General features: G+C 38.1%; 1 protein-coding gene across 5 annotated transcripts in view; it reads right to left on the minus strand.

Annotated features, from left to right (window-relative positions):
• Positions 1-27,958, minus strand: part of LOC100350425 (bifunctional heparan sulfate N-deacetylase/N-sulfotransferase 3) — a 186,207-nt gene that overhangs the window by 116,847 nt on the left and 41,402 nt on the right. For all 5 annotated transcript variants that reach the window (XM_051820057.3, XM_089302885.1, XM_051820058.3 and 2 more), the window contains one exon: positions 1,743-1,830. In XM_051820057.3, the coding sequence (XP_051676017.1) occupies positions 1,743-1,830 (88 nt within the window). Of the gene's footprint in view, positions 1-1,742; positions 1,831-27,958 lie in introns of those variants that run through there.

Here is a 27,958-nt window from a genome sequence, read left to right on the forward strand (position 1 = left end):
GTGACCTCTTAAAGGCTCTAAGAAGGTATTTCAGAAAGTTGGTGGAAAATATAAGTTCATATTGGTGCAAAACTTTTGGAAATCCATGCAGTTTTTTTCACAATACATATTTCGACGAACTTGACATCTTGTACACATAGATTTCAAACACTTCTGCATCTTTTAACTTCAGTTTCTACTAACTTTTTGAAGTACCTTACCATTTTTTATCATCAAAAAAAACCATTAAGAAAGTGAGAAGACAACCCACACAGAGTAAGAAAGTTTGTAATACATGAAATTGACAAAAGACTCATTAAGAACATACAAAGAATTTCTAAGTATCAGTACTATCAACAAGTGAAAGCAGAAATCCTAAAATAAAAAAAAATCCAAATACTTCTAAAAACAATGCTATCCAAATAGCCAATAAAAACATGAAAGAAGCTCATTTACTACTCTTCAGAAAAATGTACATGAAAATCATAATAGGATTTCTCTACAAGCCCACCCAGTGGGCTAACATTAAAAATTAACCCACATCTGGGGCTGGTGCTGTGGTGTAGTAGGTTAGGCATCCACCTGCAGCAGTGGCATCCCATATGGGCACTGGTCCCAGCTACTCCACTTCTGATCCAGCTCCATGCTGATGGCCTAGGAACACAGTACAGAATGGCCCAAGTGCGTGGGCCCCTGCACCCATGTGGGAGACCCGGAAGAAACTCTTGTCTCCTGGCTTTGAATCGGCCCAGCCTGTGGCCCCGTTGTGGCCATCTGAGGAGTGAACCAGCAGATGGAAGATCTCTCTGTCTCTCCCTCTGTCTGTAATTATGCCTATCAAGTAAATAAATAAATCTTTTTAAAAAGTTGAAAAACCTAAAATATCAAGAAGAATGTAAAGTAATAACAGTTACACAGTTTGGATTCTAAATTGGCTACAGCTACTCTAAACAAGTGTTTTCTACTAAAGCTGATCATAAATGTGCCACATAACTAGCAATTCAACTGCTACTAGGTAACCAACAGAAAATATTTAAGTCCTTTAAATGACAGGTATAAAAAAGTTCATAAAAGGAATATTACAAATAAAACCAAAGACTGAAGACAACCCAATTGTCTACATTGGGATGGAATGAATAAAGAAATTGAATGAAATGGATAAAGACATTTTAGTATGTTCAATCAATAAAATAAATACTACACAGCAATGATGATGAAAAAACTATAACCAACACACAATAATCTATCAAATCCAAATAATATTGAAGAAAACAAGGTGGATACAGATAAGCCCATACTGTATGGGGTCTTTTATATACAAGCCAAACCCAGGCTCAAGGACTTTAGGATATTATTATTATTATTATTATTTTTTTTTAGGATACGGGTTTTCTTTGGAGCTAGTGAACCCAGGGGGTTGGAGGTAGGGCAGGTAGATTCTGGTTGCATTTTTTTCTCAATCTGCCTTCTGATTACCCAGCTGTGTCGACTTTGTGAAAATTCACCTGACAATACACTTACTATTTGTATACTTTTATATTCATGTATGTAAATTATAGCTCAATAAAAAAGAAAGTCATTAGATAATATCATCAACTTTCAAACCATTAACATTCTATAAAGGTTATATAAAATGTATTAAATGAAGTTGAATAATATGAAAAGGGAGGGGGGACCAAGGGGATGTAGGATAGTGTGAGCAAGAGTACTGTACACTTTTAAATAGAGAGGCCTTGTGAAAACAATTATATCCTTTTCCTTACCTGTATGGTAAAATTTCCCCGAAAATCCCAGGTTGAATGTAAAATTTGTGATTTGTGCACGCAAAAGATTCTGAGTATCAAGCAGTGCCTGGAATAAATAATAATAAAAAAAAACATTGAGAAGTTTTAGAAAGATATCTTCTTTTTGCATTCAGAGACTAAATTCACTCCTTTTATACATGAATATAGAATATACATGTAATATAGAATTACATGATGGAAAGTAGATCTTTTTATCAGCTTAAAAATACAGAGATAACTTTTGAAAACTGTATCACATAAATATATTTATCCTTTAGCTTGCAATAAACCAAGAAAAAGTGTGATCTGGCAAAGGAAATTAAATGTAAAGTTTAATTTATGTGTATCATGGAAACTAGAATCTGGTCCACAAAATATATCTCTTTTTTTACCTCTTAGGGACATACATCACCAATTGCCAAAAGAAATATACTCATTTTAAGTGAAGCCATATAAGAACATATGTTGAGAGAAATAGATTGTTATTTCTCAGATACATCTTTGGTCTTCAAAGTAAAAACTTTTTAATCTTAAATTTGATTTCCAAAAGGTTGTGATTGTTGCTCAAACACAGATGGCTTGATAAAGGAGATCTCTAATTTGTCCTTTAAAAAAACAGGCACACAAACAAAATACTTATTTTTTTAAATTTTTTTTAAATTTATTTGAGAGGCAGAGTTACTGAGAGAGAGAGAGGGAGGAGATATCCTCCATCCACCATCCATTGGTTCTCTCTCCAAATAGCCACACAGCTGAGGCTGGGCCAGGTGCAAGCCAGGAGCCAGGAACTCCATCTGTGTCTCCCAAGTGAGTGGCTGGGACCCAAGCACTTGGGCCATCTTCTGCCACCTTCCTAGGTGCATTAGCAGGGAGCTGGATTGGAAGCCAGGACTCACACTGGCACTCTGATATGGGATAGCAGCATTTTAGGTAGAGGCCTAACCCACTGCTCTACAATGCTGACCTCTAAATTGCAATTCTTATTCCTTCTTTGTCTTACACACACAGGTGCACACAGACACTAAAGCAGCTGAGTGCCTAACTCCATTAGATAGAAAATAGCACAAGTTTGTATAAGATCTTAGTTCTCATGTAAAGAAACTGAGGAAAATGAAATTGCCCATTTTTACAAATCAAAATGGTAAAAAATGGTAAAAATTATAGTCCTACATTAAATATCTAGAGCCAAGTTAAATGCCGTTTTTATTCTACTGTGTCAGATTCTATCCTCCTTTCCTGTCCCACATCCATTTTCAGTAGTACTGGGCCCAGAACTAAATCTTGCTTTCTTAGTAGAACTGATATGTGGAAGTCCTGTCCAATCATGTTCATGGTCCCAGTATCTTGGGGGAATAAATACAGAGGTTTTTCTTCAATGACAACTCATGCTTATGTTCATTATCTAAACTCAAGTGATTCTCCCTGAGTGTAAACAGAGGAACAGAACTGAAATTTAGGTATCCAATTCTTTTTCTGTCACTATTTTGTTTTCATGGAACAAACTCTGTGATGTGGATAACTGAATCACAGAATCTGTGGACCTTGATGGTATTTAATGGAACACAGGCCTGTGAGTGGATAACCACATTTAACTATAGGAGTAAAAGTATTAACTGGTGGCAATGTCACTGGGGACAGGTTAGGTCCTATCTTCACAAGGAGGAAGCAGTGTTGGTACAGGGTGGAGAATTTGGCCAGCTGAGACGATGAGGTCCTCAAGGAATGGGACTTCTAGGTGATGCACTGGATGCTGGTATGGGAGAGGTACAAGGTGTGAGTGATTATTTTGTTTTTGTTTTTACTTTTTCTGCCCTCATGGAAGAAGCATCAGCCAGGGACTTGGAAGGCCAGGATTTAAAGCCCAGCTCTGAGGAGAGGCTTAGGAGTCAGATCTTCTCAACTAAGACTTCTGGAACTGCACTTGTTCAGTTTTGCCATGTTATTAAACTTTCTAAGTCTCAGCCTCATCATCTGCAAAGTAGGAATTATAATAACTACCTTCAAGCACTGTTAAGTGAGATAAGTTAAGCCATAACTATCCTATATAGTGATTGAAACAGAGTATATGCTCAATAATTATTAGCTGCTGCCCTTCTACCATTGCCATGACTACTATTACTACTACTAATATGGTGTTCTTATTTTAAATGATATAGGACAATTAATTCTAATGCTCTAAACTTCTTCCTCAGGTGTAAGGTGAAGCAGTGATCTAACTCACAGAATTGCTATGAAAATTATGACAGATATCATGAGTCTTTGGTAAACCTATTCTGACAGCTCCATAAAAGCTAGGCATTGATAGAATACTTGTCAACAGTGTATGTGTGTGTGTGTTGTTATTAGATGAAAGACAGTCTACATTTATACTTCATTTACTTCTTTTTACAAATATTTGCTTATTTTATGGGGGAGGGGAGGGAGAGAGAGATAAATCCCATCTTCTGGTTTACTCCGCAAATGCCTGCAACAGGAGCTGAAGTGGGGCGCCAGGAACTCATTACAAGTCTCCCCTGTGTGTAACAAGGATCACGTAACCATTGTACCAAGTTCCACCCTTCATTTCCTTCTTTTTTTATTTTTATTTATTTATTTATTTATTTGACAGGCAGAGTGGACAGTGAGAGAGAGACAGAGAGAAAGGTCTTCCTTTTGCCGTTGGTTCACCCTCCAATGGCCACCGCTGCTGACGCGCTGCGGCTGGTGCGCTGTGGCCGGTGCACCGCGCTGATCTGAAGGCAGGAGCCAGGTACTTATCCTGGTCTCCCATAGGGTGCAGGGCCCAAGCACTTGGGCCATCCTCCACTGCACTCCCAGGCCACAGGAGAGAGCTGGCCTGGAAGAGGGGCAACCGGGACAGAATCCAGCGCCCCGACCAGGACTAGAACCCTGTGTGCCGGAGCCACAAGGCGGAGGATTAGCCTAGTGCAGTGGAGGATGGCCCAAGTACTTGGGCCCTGCACCCCATGGGAGACCAGGATAAGTACCTGGCTCCTGCCTTCGGATCAGTGCGGTGCGCCGGCTGCAGCGCGCCAGCCGCGGCGGCCATTGGAGGGTGAACCAGTGGCAAAAGGAAGACCTTTCTTTCTGTCTCTCTCTCTCACTGTCCACTCTGCCTGCCAAAAAAAAAAAAAAAAAAAAAAAAAAAAAGATTTATCTTTTTCATCATTTTATTTACCTTTGGTCTTCTCCTACTTTCCCTTCTCCTCTTCTTTCTCATTTCTTCTCCAGAGTTAAACTGGCTGGCTCTTTTTATCTTTCCTTCCCCTTAGATCTTATCTTTTTTCTTTTTCTATTTTTCATATTTCATTGCATCTTCTTATTTATTTATTTTTATTTTTTTGACAGGCAGAGTGGATAGTGAGAGAGAGAGACAGAGAGATCTTATTTTTTTTAAGCCATGGCTAAACTACAGACTCAAAATCCATTTTATTTTTTTCTTGTGTGTTCAACACTTCTTACAATTGGATGAATGAGACATCTTTCTTTTTGTACTAAGTAAACTTGATTTTGAACTTTGTTCTGTGATTCTTGATTGCTTCTTGAACCAGGAAACAAACAAGTAAGTCTGTCCTGTTCTTGGACCCTTTGAAGCTAAGTGAATTACCTCTGAACTAACTTCTTAATCAACTAGAATACTCTGATTCAAAGTACTGCATTAGCCCTGATTTTTCAGGTCTGAGTTGGCATTTTACACATCTACTAGATATTCTATAAACAATCACTATATGCATAAAAGACATTGAAACAGATGGCAGATACTAATTATGCCTATGTATGATGAGGAGAGAGATTTATTTCTAGATCATATTGATATACTTATGATAAGTTGCAATAGTTCTCATGTTTTATATTGCTTTTATAAACCAGATTTTTGACTATCTATGAGAACAATGTTAAAAATTCATCCATTATTCTCAAAGTTTTGAAAATATGCTCATCATTGGCCTATTCTGTGCAAGAAGCTTAAGTACTCTTAGATTGTATCCTTTTCACCAAACTCTTCATTCCTAGAAAGATTTTATTCAGCAATATTCTATTTTAAAATATAATAGTCTACTCATACAGTAAACAAAGTATTATTAAAATGACACCTTATTCTCTATATGCAACAAGTCTAAAATGTGGTGGTATTATCCAAAAATCTAATTATAATATGAAAAATCAATGCTCCAGTATCACAGAGCACCAGTTTACTCTGGGCAAGCTGACCCTCTCTGTCATGCAGAATACATGGTCTGTGGCACAGGTTGAGTAATCACCACAACCAGAAGAGGCGGCATGTAGCCAGCTCCTCAGACTTCAGTCTGAGAGCCCTTAGAACATAGATGCCTACTTTCTTTTTATTTTCTTTTTTGTTTTCTTTTTCAGATTTATTTATTTTATTCAAAAGGCAAAGTTACAGAGAGAGAGAGAGAGAGAGAGAGAGAGAGAGAGAGAGAGAATCTTCCATCCACTGGTTCATTCTCCAGATGGCCACAAGAGCTGGAGCTGTGCAACTCCCAAGCCAGGAGCCAGGAGCGTCTTCTTGGTCTCCCACATGGATGCAGGTGCCCAAACACTTGGGCCATCTTCCATTGCTATCCCAGGTGCATTAGCAGGGAGCTGGATCAGGAGTGGAGCAGCCAAAACTCGATCTGGCGCCCATTTGTTATGCAGGCACAGCAGGCTGCGGCTTTACCCGCTATGCCTCAGCGCCAGCCCTGATGCCTACTTTCAAATGTGATTTGATTATTGAAAAGTCGAAATTTATTCTTAAGCATTTCAGTATACAGTATGAGGGTAACTTGCAATTCTGTATATCAGTAATTACTTTTGAAATAACATTTTTTCAAATTAAAATTAAGATGAATAAATTCATCCTAGGATAAGTTAATATTGCAATGTTTCCTTATTTTTTCAGTAACTAAACCCAGGCAGATGCAGATATACAAATATTTAGGTAACTTAGAGCCATAAAGTAAAAATTAGAGCTATGCCAATTAGGATTAAAAATACAGTTCTGAATTTTTCACTTGACAGTAGGTCATGTGCTTTCCCCTTATCATATTCATCTTCCAAAACTAAATTTCTAACGGATGTAGACATATGTCACATCAAATAAGTGTACTGTAATTTAATAATTTCATTTTATTGCAATATTTTTAGGTTGTTTTTTGGTGAATACAAATAATGCTCCATGTAGCAATACCTACTTACATGGCATTGAAATGGCATTACAGCCATTTCTAAAGCAGAAAATAACTATTCTTCAGCAGGCAAAATAACCTTGCAGCAGATTTGAAAATGTATTTCAGAGCAATAAAATAAAACATAATATTTGATTAAAATGATAATAAAATTATATTTTTAGTAGAACTTAATGCAAAAATTTTCAAAACGGTTTTTTCAAATTTTAAATTTCTTGCAACTTTAACAAGTTGAATATATCAAATAGAATAAATTAGAGAGACAAAAATTAAAATAAAAAGTAGTTGTAAAAAGTTTTCTATGGAGAGTAATATTAGTATTCATTATACATGTGACGTTCTTTGGTAGAATATCTGGTAATGCTTTATTTGTGATTTCTAGATTATATTCTGATCCATTTCATATCTCAAAAATGAAAAAACTAGACAGGTGAAGCATATTAAAAATGAAGAAATTTCAGTGTTGTTTATGATTTTTCAACAATAGGCAAACATACTGTGTCTGCACACAGAAATCTTAGTTTATGTTTCCTAATCAACTAATACTACCAAGCATAAATATAAATATCTATATCTGCTAAAGTAAACGATAGCAACTGGACAGCTTTTTATAAGCTACTGTTCCTATGGATCCATATGCACACAGGCATCAGAGATACGCATAATAGAGATTAGCATTCATATTTTAGACATGGTAGATGAGACTTAAATTGTTTAAGAAACTTTCATTTGATCAGAAAGCAAATAAAATGCTGAAGAATTGATTTAAACAATGATTTGGGACTTCAAAGTTCACTGTTTCTATTGTTACAGATTGCTGTAACATTGAACACTTCTCCCCTGGCATACAGAACCATGGTAGGCGTGATTCTCTAAGACAGTTAAATGGCTTTCTTCTTTCCACTTTCTTTCCACAGTAACTGGCTGCCATTCTTAGTTTCTGGAATTCTGAGGAATGGAAATACTAGGTTGGTCAGTGAATGCCCTGCCATATTATTCTGGATTCTCCAGAGAAACAGATGGGTAGTTATAGACACAAATATAGAGATTTATTATAGAAATTGGCACATGTGGCTGTGGATTTAAACTGCAGAAGCATCTGGTGCTGTAATTCAGTTTGAATCATCAGGCCTGAAAACTGGGGTGCAGGTGATTGTGATAAGTCTTGTTCTGAGTCTGAAAGTCTGAGAATCAGGACCACCTGTGACTAAGGCTATCTTAGCTCAAGCAGAGACAAGTAAAGTCACACTGCCCCTACCTTTTTGTTCTATTTGGAACTTCAATGTATTGGACAAGGCATAGCCAGCTTGGGGAAAGCCTTCTGCTTTACTCATCTTACCAATTTACATATTGATCTCTTCCAAGGACATATACACAGGGAGAAATGATGTTTTACCTGTCATCCGGGCATCCTTTAGTTCAGTCAAATTCACACAAAATTAACCAGGGTACCAACAAAATGAGGAATGTTTACCCCCCATCATTCAAATTAAAGAACATTCAGTGCACTATGTGTGCAGTTGGACATCCGATTACTGAAGGGCTCTGGGTGCTCTAAGATCACCTTTTTTTTTTTTTTTTTTTTTTATCTTTTATTTAATGAATATAAATTTCCAAAGTACGTCTCATGGGTTACAATGGCTTTCCCCCCCATACCGTCCCTCCCACCCACCACCCTCCCCTTTCCCACTCCCTCTCCCCTTCCATTCACATCAAGATTCATTTTCGATTATCTTAGTATACAGAAGATCAGCTTAGTATACCTTAAGTAAGGATTTCAACAGTTTGTTCCCACACAGAAACATAAAGTGAAAAATAATAGATGATTTTTTTTTTAAATGATGATGAAATCAGATCAGACCTATTGTCATGTTTAATCCCAGTGAGAGTCAAGTTGGGAATTGATAGTTTCTTTTTTTTTTTTTTTTTTTTTTTTAACAGAAGATCAGTTTAGTGTACATTAAGTAAAGATTTCAACAGTTTGCACCCCCATAGAAACACAAAGTGAAATATACTGTTTGAGTACTCGTTATAGCATTAAGCCTCAGTGTACAGCACATTAAGGACAGAGATCCTACATGAGGAGTAAGTGCACAGTGACTCCTGTTGTTGACTTTACCAATTGACACTCCTGTTTATGGCATCAGTAATCTCCCTATGCACCAGTCATGAGTTTCCAAGGCTATGGAAGCCCCTTGAGTTCTCCGACTCTTATCTTGTTTAGACATGGTCATAGTCAAAGTGGAGGTTCTCTCCTCCCTTCAGAGAAAGGCACCTCCCTCTTTGAAGACCTGTTCTTTCCACTGGGATCTCACTCACAGAGATCTTTTTGCCAGAGTGTCTTGGCTTTCCATGCCTGAAATACTCTAAGATCACCTTTATCTTCCTCTGACCTGGTATGCAACCGGGAAGATGGTGTATAAGACTTGCTTATAGACAAGGAAAACACTGCAATATGCTGGTTAATATTAGGAGACATCATGCACAATCAGGGAGCAGACACATTTAGAGGAAAACAATGAGCAATAAGGACAGGATCAACTTTATTATTTGAAAACCTACACAGTTGACATTCAGCACAGAAATAAGAAAGAAATGCAAGGGAGGTGAATAAGCTGGTGCTAAGTATCATACTTGGGTACTGTTTCCAACAGTATTTGAACTCTCTTGACAAGAAACCTGTAGACATGTATTCCCTACTTTAGTAACATTCCTAATGGTGAAGCAATCACTCGGCACTCAGCTGATCATATTCTAAATGCCAAACCTACACACATACGGAGATGATGCTTTCCTGCCAACCTAAAATATAGCAACCAAAGGTTGAAGTGTGTTCTTTATGTTCATTATGAGATTTCACCTGGGAAATTGCTAATTACAGTGAGTCATCTTAGAGATTATCCTCCTATTTGTTAAATTGCTTAAGGCCACGGACACCAACTGCTGAATGTCCAGTCTTTGAGTATGGCCTCTTCAACATGGCATGATGAAGGCTCAGTAGATCTGCAATCAGAGTGACTCAGGATGTTTTACTACTTGATTACTTCATAAGGTTGGGCGGGTTATAGAATCTTTTCAAATACCAAAACAGGAATAATAAGGTCTGGTATGAATACCAACTGAAAATGAAAATAGATGGGTAGCCCTAACAACTTTGCTAACACACAGAAACTGTTTGTTATGAATGATTCCTTTGTCCTTTCTTGTCCATGAAAGCTCTTTATTGTCCTGTCACCAAATTACATTTTCCATTTCTTCCTGTTACTTGTATGAAGAAAAAAAAATATATGCCTAGAATTTTAAACTACATTTTCAAGTTGAGTCTTAATACTTTTGAGGTTGTTTAATCAACACTAAAGAGGAAGATGATCCGAACAGCTCTTTTACAGTAACCTTCACAGTACCTTGTGTTTCTTTCTAAATGACATGAATGAATGCATCACTCTCTACCTCAGTGTTTCTATGTTTTACTGTTTGTATTGCAGTAACACAGTAAGGACAAAGTTTTATATGAAAGACAAGGAGAAGGGAGTCACATAGCAATCTTGAATTATTTGTGACATATTTTAATGGGTCCAGAACATACATTATATATAACATCTAAACTTCACAGATAATGGATGATTTTCCTGGAATATTTGCTGGACTGAGATCAGCAAATAATGATATGTGAACTGGAAAATAGGAAGCTATTAAGTAAGTACTACTCTAAATATTTGCTTGAAATTGTTATAAATGTTCTATCTAGCTTATGGTTGATATGCTTAAATAGCCAAAATACTAATGTGCCTCTTTTCAGAAGAAATAAATGTAAAACTAGTTCATAGTTCCTTATAATACAGAAAATACAGCATCTTTAGCAAACTGTTAGTTATGTCTAATTCATTCAATTATGCAGGAAGGGAATTTTATATATTATCATAACTGATTTTAAGATCTTAATATTTTAACATACTTCCTTTCAGCAACAAAGCAGCAAAGGAAAAAAAGGTATAGGTTTTCATATGAGGGAACAAAGGCACCCCAGTCCACTTAGACTTATGCCAGAGCCTGTTAGATTTCCTTGAATATTTGCAGAGGTAACTTGGCAATCTCTCAGTTAGCATACTTGTTTTGCTCAGCAAGTGAAAACGCTAAATCTTTACAAACGCATACATGTGCACCTGCCCACCCACCCACATACACACACACATACACACATAAATGCTCCCATCTCCAAAAAGAAAAAAAATGTGGTGGGGCTGGCGCTGTGGCAAAACTTCAATGACAGCATCCTACATGGGCATCAGTTCGAGTCCTGGCAGCTCCACTTCCAATCTAGCTCTCTGCTATGGCCTGAGAAAGCAGTGGAAGAAGCCCAAGTCCTTGGGCCCCTGCACCCATGTAGGAGACTCGGAGGAGGCTCCTGGCTCCTGGTTTCTGACTGGTGCAGCTCCAACCGTTGCGGCCAACTGGGGAGTAAACCATCAGATGGAAGCTCTCTCTCTCTCTCTCTGCCTCTCCTTCTCCCTCTGTGTAACTATGACTTTCAAATAAATAAAAAAAAATCTTAAAGAAAAAAAGTGTTCTACCTTAAAAACAAAATGTGACATTGAAGTTGGATTCTAAGCTACATGAGGTGCTAATTATGTCTGTCTTGCTCATGGTAGCATTCCCAAAGCCTGGAATGATGTCAGGAATGGAAATATGCTGAATAAGGGCAGGAATGCAGTCTGATTGATCTAATAGTGAAATAAAATTATAAAAATTTGAAAATAAACATTGTGGAATATTATGTTATTATTTTATTTTTACAAACTGTCTTGAATCTTGATGAAGAAATTCAAAATATTCAAATTCAAGAAGGTAATTATAAAATTTTTATTTTTTATTTTTTTATTTTAGGGGCTGGCATTGTAATGCAGTATATTAAGCTGGAACTTGTCACATGGGCATTCCTTAGTGAAGTGCTGGTTCATTTGTGTCCCAGCTTGACTCTGTTTCTGATCCAGCTTCTTGTGCCTAGGAAGGCAGTAAAAGATGACCCAAATACTTGAGCCCCTGCCACCCACATGGGAGAGTTGGATGGAATTGCTGGCCACTTCTTTGGCCTGGTGAGTGAACCAGTGGATGCAAGATGGAAGATCTCTCCCCACCAACCCCTAGGTGTGTGTGTGTGTGTGTGTGTGTGTCTGTGTGTGTGTCTCACTCTGCCTTTAAAAGAATAAAATATATCTTGAAAAACATTTTAAGTAACTCCAAAAATGCTAAAATAAAGCATGTTATATTTTTGTGCTTATCAAACTTCTATATACATTAAGATCATCTGAGAGGCTTACAATACAGACTAAGTTCCAACCAAGAGTTTCTGAACAATACTGAAGCATGACCACAACACCCCAGGTGATTCTGATATAGGTGACTTCAAACCACACTTTAAGAACCAGCATCCTATTCCTTGATTTCCAACAGTTCAACACAGATTCTAATTTATTTATTTATAGGCCTGCTCTTTCTTTAAGTGTTTGGAATCTTTGTTGCCCAGTGTTTAGCACAATTCCTGTAACACAGTAGGCATTTTAATAAATGACTGTATGAGCCCCATAAGAAAAGTGTATTATGACTTCTCAGATGAGAAATATTCTAGAAAGAGGTTGCACTGCATTTGGGAAAGTGATTAGGACACCTGAATCCCATGACAGAATGCCTCCTCTGAGTCTCAGCTTTACTTTGGTTTCTAGATTCTCACTAATGCAGACCTTGGAAGATGATGATTCAAGCGCTTGGGTTCTGCTACTCATGTGGAAGACCCAGATTGAATTTTAGGTAACAGGCTTCCACCTGGCCCAATCCTGGCTGTTGTGGACATTTTGGGAGTGAACCAATAGATGGTTCTCACTATTTCTGCCTTTCAAATAAAACAAGAAAAATTTTAAAAAGCATCAGGGTCTTGAACAAAGAAATATTCTAGGAAAATGGAATATTTGGAGTCATCAGAATTCAGTTAAGGTCCTAGAAACCATGTTGATTCAAAAATATTCTACAACGGTTCATTTTATGTGTCAACTTGAGTGGTCCATGTATTGCTCAGGTATTTAGTAAATCATTATTCTGAGTATGCTTGTGAAGGCATTTATAGATGAGATTAACAGTTGAATTGGGAGACTAAGTAAAGTAGATTGCCCTCCGTAAAGTAGGCGGGACCTCCATTCTGTTGAAGACTTGAGAAACACAAAAGGGATCACCATCTTGCTATAAGAGGGAACTCTTCCTGCCTATCTTGATCTGGGACACTGATCTTTCCCTGCCTTCAGTTTCAAACTGAAGCATCAACTCTTGAGAATACAGCCTGCCAACCTCAAACTGGAACACACATCATTGGCTTTCCTGGTTCTCAGGCCTTTGAACTTGGCCAGTAATCACATCATGGGCTTTCCTGTTTTCAAGTTTCATGACTGCATATCTTGGGATTTCTCAGCTTTCATAATCACATAAGCCAATTCCCTATCTGTCCGTCCGGCCATCCAAGCCATGATGGAGTATTACTCTTTAGGGTTCTCTGGAGAAATAGGATCATCAGTAGGAGATATCTAATTATTTACTGTCTCTATCTATGTATCCTATTGATATCATGGCTATAGTCACACTTGGGCTATGAATTATACAACTTAAAGTTATTGCCTCTAAAGTTTTACTTTATAGTTTATTAATTTTATTTTCCTTAATTTTTCTAGTAAAAGTCCTTTCAGTTGGTTTGGAAGAACTATCTAATCAGGTTGCACCTTAGGAAAAATGTGATATCTACAGTAAATAGCTCCAAACTAGGGAAGATAAGGTATAAGGAAGCAAGTGCTTATAGAATGTAAGAATAAGAGTATTTTCAGATTATAAAATGGTTCAGCCATAGTGGTAAACAATTTTATGATTCCTCAAAAGGTCAAATACAGAATTACCATGTGACTCAGTTATTCCATTCCTAGGTATATACCCAAAGGAACTGAAAATACTGGTCATAAAGACATTGTAGGCCGGCGCCATGGCTCACTAGGCTAATCCTCCGCCTTGCGGCACCGGCACACTGGGTTCTAGTCCCGGTTGGGGCGCCGGATTCTGTCCCGGTTGCCCCTCTTCCAGGCCAGCTCTCTGCTGTGGCCAGGGAGTGCAGTGGAGGATGGCCCAAGTGCTTGGGCCCTGCACCCCATGGGAGACCAGGATAAGTACCTGGCTCCTGCCATCAGATCAGCGCGGTGCGCCGGCTGCAGCACGCCGGCCGCGGCGGCCATTGGAGGGTGAACCAACGGCAAAGGAAGACCTTTCTCTCTGTCTCTCTCTCTCACTGTCCACTCTGCCTGTCAAAAAAAAAAAAAAAAAAAAAAAAAGACATTGTACACACACATTCATAGTAAGCACTACTTACAACAATAAAAGGTGGAAACAATCACAATGTCCATTAGTAGATGAATGGAGAAACTGTGGTGTGTATATGTGTGTGTGTGTGTGTACATAAAATGGAATACAAGTCAACTATAAAAATAAAGTGCTGACATATATTATTATATGAATGTACCTCAAAAATTATGCTAAGTGAAAGAAGCCAGACATAAAAGTTCACATATTTTAGGATTTCATTTACATGAAATATCTAGAGTTTAGTATATAAATCCATAAACAGAAAGCAGAATGCTACTTTTTGGGGTAAGCAGAGAGGGGTTATCACCGATTAATAGGTAATGGGTTCGTGTTGGGTGATGAACTTGTTTTGGATTAGATAGCAGTGGTAGTTGTGCAACATTGTGAATAATCTAAATGTCACTGAATCATTTTAAAATGGATAATTTTATATAAGTGAATTTAACTTCAATAAGCAAAAAATCAGAATATACAATTATGAGTGCTTCTATATCCATATATTTTCCTGAACTTTATTAAAAGGCTATAGGAATTACACCTATGAAAATTATTTCCCATCGATGCTCCACACTGGCTTTCAGAAAATTGTACAGAAACAAAATCAAGTCAAACACATCATGTACTGTTGAGAAGATCATGAACAACTGAGGTTCAAAAGCCCCTACACTATTTAACCCTTGCCACAGACCTTATCTTCTAACACTCTCCTTCCTACTCACTCATCTCGAAACATATTTGTCTTAGTGTTATTCCTGGAACATACCAAGTCATTCTCCTATCAAGGTCTTTATCTTGCTATGTCCTCTGAAGATATGCTTTTAGGGCAGGTATTTGGCCTTGTGGTAAAGATGTCAGTTAAGACACCCTTAAGGGTCCCACATCACAGTGGGACTTGTGTTCAGTTTCTTGCTCTGGCTTCCTATTCCAGCTCTTTGCCAATGCAGACTCTGAGACACAGTGGATGACAGCTCAAGTAGTTGAGACCCTGTCACCCACATGGAAGACTTGGATTCAGCTCCCAACTTCCAGCTTCAGCACTCGCCATTGTGGGCATTTGGAGTATGAACCAGTATATTTGAATAGGAGTTATTGCTGTCCGTCTGTCTCTCTGTTTCTTGAATAAATTTTTAAAAAACATACTTTCCTCAAATACTCATAAACACAATCTCCTTAGGGAAATCTTCCTTAACCACTCTCTCTTCTTTCTTTTTTCATTAAAAAGTTTTCCCAGCTTTATTAAGAGATAAATGACAAATTATATACATTTACAGTGTACAACATGTTTCAAATGGTTGTGAATATAATTAACATTTCCATTGACTCACATACTTATTTTTTTAGTTACCACCTCTTTTTAACAAAGATTTATTTATTTATTTGAAAGGCAAATTTACAGAAAGAGAGGAAGACACAGAGAGATCTTTCATTTGCTGTTTCACTCCCCAAATGGCCACAACATCTGGGTTTGTGCTAGGTCAAAGCCAGGAGCCCAGAGCTTCTTGTGGGTCTCCCATGTGAGTACAGAGGCCCAAGCTCTTGGGCCATCTTCCACTGCTTTCCCAGGCCCATTAGCAAGCAGCTGGATAGGAAGTGAAGCAGCTGGGACTCAACTGGCATTCATATTGGATGCCTGCAATAACAGGTGACAGCTTTACCCTCTATGCCACAATGCCAACACCTACCACCCTATTTTAAAAAGATACCTAGCTTATTACTCTGTATCTGTTTTCCCTGCTTTCTTTTGTATTAATAAAATTTATTTATATTACTATTGGTATATGTCTATTTGCAACCAATCATTTAGCCCTCTCCATTAGAATCATTCATTTAGCTTTCCAAGACAGTAGATACAACCTCTGTCTTTAAAAGGCTGGATATGCAAGACCCAGAGCAGCAGTTGGTACACAGTAGGCCACCAATAGTTATTTGTTGTAAGAGTGAAATAAGAAATCAGTAAGTGATAAACCCATAATAATTCTCAATCAGAAAAAGAATATTTGAAAACTTTTATGGCAGCAAACAGGTGGATATAATGGCTTCCACAGAAAGGACATGTTAAGGGTACCGCATTGCAAGAGGCACATTTATAATCATGTTGCACCAAGTGACTATATCATCAGTACTAGATGAGAGTCCTGGCTTCAGAGAGCCCAGACAAACCTGTGAGTTCTGGATACTACAGACAAATGAGATCAGTTTTAGTTCAATGAAGAACCTGCAAATGTGGCTTCAGATCAGATTGTGGAAACTGTTTTAGGTGGACTGAAATGCTTTATAATTTTATTTTTCTAGACAACTGAAGAAAAAGCCCAGGGGTGATATTTTGCCTAGCAACTTTAATCAACTAGAAACTAATTGCAAATGTAGAAATAAGCATAACATTTATGAGATCAGAAAAGTTGTTAGGAAGAAAATAGTAATGTGACCTTAATGTGTCCCTCATAATTTATATATTGGAATTTAATTGCCAATGTGATAATTTCAGGTGGTGGTGACTTTAGGGGGTAATTAAGTCACAAGAGTAGAACAATCATGGGCAGAGGAAGTGGGTTTGCCCCTTTCCAAGTCCCTTCTGTGTGTGAGGACATAGCATTCGTCCTCCTGCTAGGGTGTAACACCATGGTGCTATCTTAGAACCATAAAGACAGGATCCTCACCAGACAACGTACATGCGAATATCTTAATCTTGAACTTCCCAGCCTCCAGAGCTGTGAGAAATAAATTTTTATTGTTCATAAATCACTCATTCCATGGTATTTTGTTATAGCAGCACAAATGGACCAAGACAAATTTATTGTTTGAGAAAAGTTGCATGGCTCTTATTTGGAGTCACTTTAATTTATTTTACATGTGGGTCTGACAAATTTTGTGATCTGGTTTCCAAGAATAGAATAGATTAGATAGTGATAAATTAGGAGCCTAGAGAAACTGATTGCCAGGAAAATGCTACAGAACTTAATGGAAGAGTTAGAAAAAGTGTGAAGCACCATAAAAATAAATACATACACAAATTAGGGTGGAGGCAAATAGCCCAACATACATCTCCACAGCCTTGGAAGCACTGTCACATTATAACATAACATCTGATAGTCAGTAATAATCAGTGTGAAAAAGTTGATAAATTAAAAGTTGTGTTGTGGAATTAAATCAACTCATTAATTCAAGATACATTTACTGAGTGCCTACCGTGTGTCATGTCTTTTTTTCACAGCCAGGATTATCACACTAGACTCTTCTCTCAGTGACAGGAGGTTTTGAGGAGAAAAATGAGGTTATATTTGGGAAAATGATTTTAAATTATAAGGCACTAAATAAAATTCATGAAAATATTAATTAATATACTCTAAGCTTTCTGGAAGTGGCTCATATGTTTAAGGCCAAATGACATTCTTGACTGAATTATAGATAAGCCAAGCAATTTTAGGTATCAACTTATTCTCACATAGCTCCAGCCCAAAGGCCTTATTATTAGAGAAACACAAGATTATTTCTACTTCCAGGTCTTTGCTATTGCTGTTCTTTCTCTCTGCTCCTAAATTTCTTCCACAGATTACATTTTAAATTCACATTTCTGTTTTATATTTGTTCAAATATTTTCTTATCGGAGGGCTTACCCTGAACATCCTCATAAGCTTAGCAACAACACTCTCCTATCCTCTGCTTCCAGACTTTGCTCTCTCCTTTGCCCTATGTTGTTTGGTCCTCAACACCATCAGTACTGATATGTTATACGTGTATACTTACTTGTTCATTGTTGTCTACTCCAACTAAACACAGGAACATGAGAAAAGGGAGTTTGCCTCTCCTAGTCACTGTTAACTGCCCAGTGATCATAGTAGACACTCGTGCTTTTTATTTATTTTTTACTTTGTTTCTTTTTACTTTTGATTAATACAAAGGTAAGAGATTCCCTGTATTTCATAGGTTTAAAACATCTGGTGAATGAACAAATGAATGAACGATTCTGGGCTGGCATTTTTAAGCCTGCAGTTGAAGTCTAGTTCTGCAGCCAGAAAAGGAACTAAAATTGAAGGAAAAAGATTTCTTTGGACCAATTTGGCTCTCTGGACTGATCATGTGGAGGGAAAACAGAGGGGCATTAGGACAAGGAAAAAGGATGGTGACCCTTAAGATGGAAAGCCAGAGACAACCAAATAATCTAAAGAAGCTAGAAATAGAAGCTATCTAACATAAGACAAGGACTTCAAGCCAAGTCAAACTACCAGAATAACTTCCTGTGACTTTTGACAATATTCTAATTGGAAAGCTATTCATAAGGTAATTAATGGTTTGGTTTCTTTAGGAAGGCTTCCCAGGCTTGAATTTCAGCTCCAAGGACAGTAAGAATTTACCTTGGCAAGTTCCTGTATCCTGTATGCCAATTTCCTATATCTCAGTTTTTTATTCTTATAAAAATGGTAACAATACTTACCTCATAGGGTTGTTAAGTTTTGGATGACATAATCTGTGCAAATCCTACCAGCTAGAACGTAATCAACACAATAAAATCTAAATATCTGATAATTCTAAAAAGAAGATTTAACATTATTACAGCTGTGTTTAAACAAGGAATGTTATAAATGTTACATATAAATGATTAAGGAAAAGGGAAAAAAGATGGAGCTACAAAATATAGTCAATATGAAGTTAAAAAATACACATCCCTACAATGGGTAGTATTAACTTTGTGTGGGCTGTGCTTTGGTAGAGATGAAGGGAAAGTGTATTAATGCAACTCAAAAGAAAAAGATCTTAGGAGTTTTTTCATAGAGACGATCTTCTGGAGATGCTTAGCATCCGGAACCTCATTAGAAAGTCTTCTGTTAACGACTGAACTAAAGGTGCGTCATTATACCTTGATACCCACAGAGAAGCAGGTCAGAGTTGTAGAATAAAACTTAGACATTATTAACCTTGGTATTTCAAACCTATTGCACTAGTGCATTTCTCTTTTAAGAGAAAGATGAACATGTTACTGCCTATGCTTTGTACTCCTGGGGTCTTGTTCTACAGATTTACATGGCTCCTACAAAAAAAAGAACTTTGTTGGGGTCTTCTGCTTTATCTACAAAATCCTAGTAGTTTTTGCCATTACCCACTGTGATTACGTTGTATTTTTAATTGCTTACCAGTTATAAAAGCAAAAATAATTTGTTAATTTTTTTTTTCTTTTTGACAGGCAGAGTGGACAGTGAGAGAGAGAGACAGAGAGAAAGGTCTTCCTTTGCCGTTGGTTCACCCTCCAAAGGCCGCCGTGGCCGGCGCGCTGCAGCCGGGCACCACGCTGATCCGATGGCAGGAGCCAGGTACTTATCCTGGTCTCCCATGGGGTGCAGGGCCCAAGTCCTTAGGCCATCCTCCACTGCACTCCCTGGCCACAGCAGAGAGCTGGCCTGGAAGAGGGGCAACCGGGACAGAATCCAGTGCCCAACCGGGACTAGAACCCAGTGTGCCAGCACCGCAAGGCGGAGGATTAGCCTAGTGAGCCGCGGCGCCAGCCTAATTTTCAAAATATAATTCTTATCATGTACATTATTTTCATTTTATTTATTTATTTTTTTTTTTGACAGGCAGAGTGGACAGTGAGAGAGACAGAGAGAAAGGTCTTCCTTTTTGCCGTTGGTTCACCCTCCAATGGCCGCTGCGGCCGGCGCACCGCGCTGATCCGATGGCAGGAGCCAAGAGCCAGGTGCTTCTCCTGGTCTCCCATGGGGTGCAGGGCCCAAGCACCTGGGCCATCCTCCACTGCACTCCCTGGCCACAGCAGAGAGCTGGCCTGGAAGAGGAGCAACCGGGACAGAATCCGGCGCCCCGACCGGGACTAGAACCTGGTGTGCCGGCGCCGCTAGGCGGAGGATTAGCCTAGTGAGCCGCGGCGCCGGCTTATTTTATTTCTTTATAGATGCTTATTATATGCTTTAATCGTACTCTTCTGCCTCATAAAACGTCTAGAATTTTGGCCTGAGGTTCAGCTGCTAAAATTTTCCCCCTCAATTAAACAAGCATCATGTAATACTCAAGATGAGTTCACAAGATATTTGCGAATTACTTATGTCTTATTAATATACCTAAGGAGAAGTAGCTTCCTTCTTTATTGACTTTTTTTTTCTCTCTTTTGATCTCTCTTTTGAGTTAATAAAGCTTTGATTATTACAAGTAACAAGTAAATTACAAGATCAATATCAGTCAGAAATTGTGTTTCCCAATTTCAACATCAGGTTTTTTTATTTAATAATTAAAAATAGTAGTATTGTTATCCCAGCTTGTATAATTTCAAGCTTCTGAAGCATATTTATTCATCTGTTGTTTACTTAAAGGTTAAAGAATTCCAGGCCAGTTAATGCAGAGTACAAAAGGCCCTGGCTGATGACTTCATAGCCATCACATGGGCCTTGATAAGCTGGGGCAATCCACTGCATTTTTTTTCCTATCCCTCTTCTCTTTCTAAAAATTTTTAATTTTTAATTTGTTTTTAACAGATTAAATATGGTTTGTATATACGTTTCTAAGAACCTAATGTTATTTCTTTCCACCTCCCTCCATTTTCTGCCACCCTCCTTTCTTCTCCCTACCTTTTTTTAGTATTTGAGATAACATTTTAAATTTGCATTACAGTAAAAAGGCTTAACACTTCACTGACTAAGAAGTTTAACAAATAAAAAGCAAAAAGACCCTACCTTAGTAGGAATATAGACAATGGCTATAAATAATAATTGAATGGAAAAATGACCATCCCACTCATATGCAGTAAATTTTAAAATAATCACAAATCATTAAAACTGTGGTAGTAAAACATTCTTAATCATTGGTTTGACAAAGGTATAAAACAAAGTTTCATAAAACTGTATTTGCAGCAATACTGATATACACAGTCATCTCCTTCCTACCTCCTTTCCTTCCTTCTTTTTAAATGATAGCACCCGGCCGGCGCCGCGGCTCACTAGGCTAATCCTCCGCCTAGCGGCGCCGGCACACCGGGTTCTAGTCCCGGTTGGGGCGCCGATTCTGTCCCGGTTGCCCCTCTTCCAGGCCAGCCCTCTGCTGTGGCCAGGGAGTGCAGTGGAGGATGGCCCAGGTGCTTGGGCCCTGCACCCCATGGGAGACCAGGAAAAGCACCTGGCTCCTGGCTCCTGCCATCGGATCAGCGCGGTGTGCCGGCCGCAGCGCGCTGGCCGCGGCGGCCATTGGAGGGTGAACCAACGGCAAGGGAAGACCTTTCTCTCTCTGTCTCTCTCTCTCACTGTCCACTCTGCCTGTCAAAAAATATAAAAAAAAAATAAATAAAATAAAATAAAATAAATGATAGCACCCACATATAAGGGAGAACATGCAGTATTTGTCTTTCTATGTCCAGCTTATTTCACTAACATGACACCTTCCAGTTCTGTGCATTTTGCTGCAAATTACAGAATTTCATTCTTTGTAAAGCTGAATAATATTCCACTGTGTATATATACCATATTTTCTCTATTCTTCTGATGATGGACATCTTGGTTGAGTCCAAATTTTGGCTATTGTGAACGTGGTGGTGCAGGTATCTCTTAAATACAGTGCATTCGTATCTTTTGTGTATATATCCAATATTGGGTTCGCTGTATCATATGGCAAGTCTATTTGTGGATTTTTAAGAATCTACACACTGTTTTCCACAGTGGATGCACTTTCATTTCCACTAACAGTGTATATAACTATTCCTCTTTTTCCACATCCTCACAGCATTTGTTACTTTCTGTTTTGGGCTTCAGCCATTCTGATAGGGCTGAGGTGATATCTCATTGCCATTTTGATCTGCATTTCCTTAATGGTTAGTGAACAGTTTGTATTTCTTCTTTTGAGAACTGTCTGTTGAGGTCCTTTGCCGATTTCTCAGCTGGACTGATTGTTTTTGGTTTTTGAGTTTTTTAATTTGCTTATATATTTGCAACTGAAAGAATGGGAAATAATATTTGCAAACTATGCAACATATAAAGGGTTGATAACCAGAATCTACAAAGAAATAAAGAAACTCCACAACATCAAAACAAACAACCCACTTAAGAGATGGGCCAAGGACCTCAATAGACATTTTTCAAAAGAGGAAATCCAAATGGCCAACAGGCACATGAAAAAATGTTCAAGATCACTAGCAATCAGGGAAATGCAAATCAAAACCACAATGAGGTTTCACCTCACCCCGGTTAGAATGGCTCACATGCAGAAATCTACCAACAATAGATGCTTGAGAGGATGTGGGGAAAAAGGGACACTAACCCACTGTTGGTGGGAATGCAAATTGGTTAAGCCACTATGGAAGTCAGTCTGGAGATTACTCAGAAACCTGAAGATAACCCTACCACCCAACCCAGCCATCCCACTCCTTGGAATTTACCCAAAGGAAATGAAATTGGCAAACAAACAAGCTGTCTGCACATTAATGTTTATTGCAGCTCAATTCACAATAGCTAAGACCTGGAACCAACCCAAATGCCCATCAACAGTAGACTGGATAAAGAAATTATGGGAGGCCGGCGCCTTGGCTCACTAGGCTAATCCTCTGCCTTGCGGCGCCTGCACACCGGGTTCTAGTCCCGGTCGGGGCGCCGGATTCTGTCCCGGTTGCCCCTCTTCCACGCCAGCTCTCTGCTGTGGCCAGGGAGTGCAGTGGAGGATGGCCTAAGGACTTGGGCCCTGCACCCCATGGGAGACCAGGAGAAGCACCTGGCTCCTGCCATCGGATCAGCGTGGTGCCCGGCCGCAGCAAGCTGGCCGCGGCGGCCATTGGAGGGTGAACCAACGGCAAAAGGAAGACCTTTCTCTCTGTCTCTCTCTCTCACTGTCCACTCTGCCTGTCAAAAAAATAAATAAAAAAAATTTAAAAAAAAGAAAAAAAAGAAATTATGGGACATGTACTCTATAGAATACTATACAGCAGTCAAAAACAACGAAACCCGGTCATTTGCAAGAAGATGGAGGAGTTTGGAAAACATCATGCTGAGTGAATTAAGCCAGTCCCAAAGGGACAAATATCATATGTTCTCCCTGATTGGTGACAACTAACTGAGCACCAAAGGGGAAACTTGTTGAAGTGAAATGGACACTATGAGAAACAGTGACTTGATCAGCTCTTGTCCTGATGGTTGATGTACAATGTAATACTTTATACATTTTAGTATTTTTTTTGTTCTAGTACCATTGGTTGAACTCTGTAATTAACACACAATTATTCTTAGGTGTTTAAATTTTAACTGAAAAGTGATCCCTGTTAGGAATTTGGAAAACATTATGCTGAGTGAAATAAGCCAATCCCAAAGGTACAAATACCACATGTTCTCCCTGATAGGTGACAACTGAGCACCAAAAAGAAAACCTGTTAAAGCAAAATGAACACAATGAGAAACGGTGACTTGATCAGCCCTCGCCCTGACTGTTGATGAACAACTTAATATGTTATCCCTCTTAGTATTTTTGTTTGTTTGTTCTACTTAATACTTTTGGTTGAATACTGTAATCAATACACAATTATTCTTAAGTGCCACTGGTATTTTAATAGAGATTGCCCTGAATCTTTAGATTGCTTTAGGTAGTACAGACATTTCAATGATATTGCTTCTTCCAATCCATGAGCAAGGACTCTTTCCATTTTTTGTGTCCTTGATGATTTCTTTCATCAATGTTTGATAATTTTCATTGTAGAGCTCTTCCTTCTTTGTTTGAATTTATTCTTAAATATTTGATTTTTTTGTAGTTATTGTGAATGGGATATCTTTCTTGATTTTTCTCTTGGTGAGTTTATTATTAGCACATTAAAAAGCTACTCTTTTTGAATGTTTATCTTGTAACCTGAAACTTTACTGAATTGATTTATCAATTCTAACTGCTTTTTGATGGAATGTTTAGGTTTTCCCATGTACAACACTGTGTCATCAGCAAATATGGATAATCTGACTTCCTCTTTTCCACTTTTGAGGCCCTGAATTTCTTTCTTCTTCCTAATTGCTCTTGCTAAAATCTTAGTACTATATTGAATAAGAGTAATCCATTCCATTTTAGAATGAGCTCTGATTTATAGAAATGCCACAAAAATATATTTCCCATAGAAGAACCAAACTTTTGTTCTCAAAATTTGCTGTTAAAATATTTGCTATTTATCTCTTTGTGAAAAGTAGGAGCCAATGCAGTACTCAGTGCCCTCCAGGCTGTGTCAGCAGGACTGTGCTAGATGTACAGATGAAGGTGTACATAGTTTAGATGGCTTCTGATTCCTAATGAGTAGTCAGGCATGCTGTAAAAGAATGTCATGAGCATCAGATGGTCCTCTGCTATGATTGTGTTTGTTTTATTAATTTGTGTTGGTGGCAGGTACAACCTTCCTAATGGTACTCTAACACTTTGTGCTTTCTCCTTTCAGGTATATTCACAGAGCAAAAATAGGGGTGAGATTTATCTCCATGATGAAGAAAGCTTGGCATGTGTTTCTTCTTTGACTAGATTTTCTTTTATAATTATCATCTTGGTTTCCACTTTGTTCTCTAAGCCTGTCTTACTTTTCATCTGGTCAGGATCAGTAGTGTGCACCTCATTTCAGGAAGCTCTTTTCATTCTCAAGATAAAACCATTTATAAAATTCTTGGTAACAGGCCTCTCTTTTGGGAAGAAGTCAGGAATACATGCCAGATGTTGATGTTTAATTGGTGCAGGGATTGCAGTTATGCAGATGAAGCATAAAAAATAAACTTCAGTGATCTAATCTTTGAAATAAGTTTTACTTTGTAACCTCAGGTCATCCTCAGTATTTCCTCTAATAATAAATCACTGACTTAATTTAAATTTTGAGTTATAGTTGGTAAGGTGATTCTAATAATGGAAAAATGCCATTACTGGTATTTTGTTGTTTTTTTTTTTTTTTTTTTTTCTGTTTAAGCCACCAGGTAGTCATTCGCTCTCAGTGACCCAGATGTCCGTCAATGACCTTTTAGTTACCGAAGACTACACTACACGGGTGGGGAGTTTTTTGTTTGTTTGTTTGTTTGTTTGTTTGTTTTTGCTCAAGGATATTTATAAAATATCAACTTAAAAATTAGCCTGGTATAGATTTCTTGAATTTCAAGTACTGCCAGCAATTGCTTGGCAGGACTAGACTAAATGATTTTGTGGACCTTATACGGCCTGCCTGCTAGACGTTCCCTACCCCTAACCCAGAAGAAGGTCTCTTAGCTACTTCAAAAGGGATCTGTGATAACACCTATTCAATTCCTTACTGGGAAAATCATTTTCTTGTTTACAAAGATAACTTCAAATACAACTAAGATTAAAATACAGTAATAATGCAATTGTCCAGATTCCATAGGTTCCTCATTAGTGTCTAGACTCCATTGAAATGCAGATCTCATTACTAACAGAGTTTACAAATCATTTGATTTGTTTCCAAAGTGTATCTCTGCAAGTTTATTTTGTCTGCTTCTATGTTTATTATAGAACAAAGATTTAATCCAGACAAGATTAAGAAATTTGCAAAAGACTTTAGAAAATGTTCCTTTTCCACAAATATTTCAGTCATCCTAAATTCTAAATGACAGTTAAAATTGTCATTTCCTGAACCTATGATGATCAACTGCCTTAACTGAATAGACCTACCTATGATGATCAACTGCCTTAACTGAATAGACCTACAAAGAACTACAGTGTCCTTTAACTGGAATGTAATAATAACAGCATAATAGAGGCGATTAACTTTGAGAAAACCAGCAACACTCTGGACACAGAAGCTGTGACTTCACACCTGATCTTCTCAACTAAGGCATGACTGAACTGTCCAGGAAGTCAGCATCCACTTTGTTCTTTTTATGTTCCAAATTATTGTTAAAAATATACACAGTACTTTAGAAAGTGGACTCTTTGATAGCTTTATTATTCATCTGAGAAGCAGAGAGAAAGAGAGAGAGAGAGAGAGAGAGAGAGAGAGAGAGAGAGAAAGGGAGGGAGCGACCGAGAGCTAGCGTTCCTACCCACTGGTTTACTTACTGAATGCCTGCAACTGGAAGGTTACACTGGGTTCAGAGCCAGGAGCTGGAAATGTAACCCAGGTATCCCATGTGGGTGGCAGGAGCCCAGTTACCTGGGTCATCACCACTGCTCACTACAGTCTGTATTACAGAAAGTTGGATTCAAGAGCTGAAGCCAGAAATGTAACTCAGGAACTCCAGAGTGAGATGTGGGAATTTTAGTTCTTAGTTAAGAGCCTGCTCCTGGAAAGTGAATTTTTGAAAGGCTTTCCATAAAAACAGCTATAATATTCTTTGTTAGTTGAACAAAAGTATTTTAGAGATTAAATAGTTATACAAAATTAACAAAAACTAAATCGCCATTTGTTTGTTTTATAAGCTTGTTTTTATGGATTGTGTAAAAACTAACATCGTTTCAAGAAAAATTGTAAAGAAACTGACTAAACTGGGAGTGGAAGTGGTGTTGTTTCTTCAGATAGCATAGTATTACCAGCAGGATGTATCCAATAACACCCTGGACACTCCTTATTTTTATTTAGTTGAGAAGAAGAAGGGGCACATGGTTTGGACAATTTTGTGTGTCATAATACTTGCATTTTGTGAATGTCGGAATGCTTCTCATCCACTATTAAATGCTTTCAGTCTAGCCTTGGGAAAAACATGTATTCTCTTTGGACCAAAGTTCTATTACAGAAAAGTATTTGAATGTGAGTAACTAGATAACCCTAAAAAAAATCTGCTTTCATCAAATTCTGAATCATGATTATTTTGAGGAAATACATTTTAAAATATTATTTCAAGTTATCCCACTTCTGATTTTTACTCAATGCTGTAGATATTACCAGGGTTGTGTGATGTCTGTCTTCCTGTTATTTGACTGGCACATTCACAGAAAACCCAAGTTGGGACTATGGTCATATTGCCAACTCTTTCATTATTTTCTACAAGGCTGGGAATTGAAACCAAAAAAAGAAAAAATGTGTTACATTATAACTCTCCTTTAACATCCCTCATCAGAAAACTTCACTTGTTATGAAAGACAATCTCAGATTGTGTCTGACAGCATCTCACAGGTTCTACTTGGGGAAGCCTGTCCCGTTTGGGAACTGTTAGGGCTGCTTGTTGGGCATTATAATTTCTGCTTCTGGACTTCAAACTGTTTCCCCCAGGAAAAAGTGTAAGAAGTCTTTGTTTGGCCTTAAGTATGTACATTTATTGTCCTCTGTGTGCTATCCTTTACAAGAAAGGCATAAAGCCTAGTACACAAACTGGAAGAGAATATTTTAAAAATCTATCATTCTCAGAAGCACAAATATATGTGCATTTCAGACATATGTTGTCAACTCCCACCTCACCTCCCCAAACCTTGGCCATTATGCAAGCCAAGTATGAACACTGAAGAGCTGTGTCATCCAAATTTCCAATCCCAACAGGCAGTGATGATTTGTGTCACACTCAAATTCCTAAGATAGTCTGATACTGATGATTTAGGGATACTGACAGCTGAGAAAAATCCTATTGCTCTAAGATATGAGGGCATGGTGTTCGGAGAAATGCAGTGGTGTTCTCCAAAGTTGCATGAATCTGAATGCGCGGATGGGAAGGCTGGAGCATAGGAAAGGGATATATGGAATAA

The sequence above is a fragment of the Oryctolagus cuniculus genome, chromosome 8 (assembly GCF_051225735.1).
Source record: "Oryctolagus cuniculus isolate XC-2025 breed Fujian yellow rabbit chromosome 8, ASM5122573v1, whole genome shotgun sequence".
NCBI classification, from domain to species: domain Eukaryota; kingdom Metazoa; phylum Chordata; class Mammalia; order Lagomorpha; family Leporidae; genus Oryctolagus; species Oryctolagus cuniculus.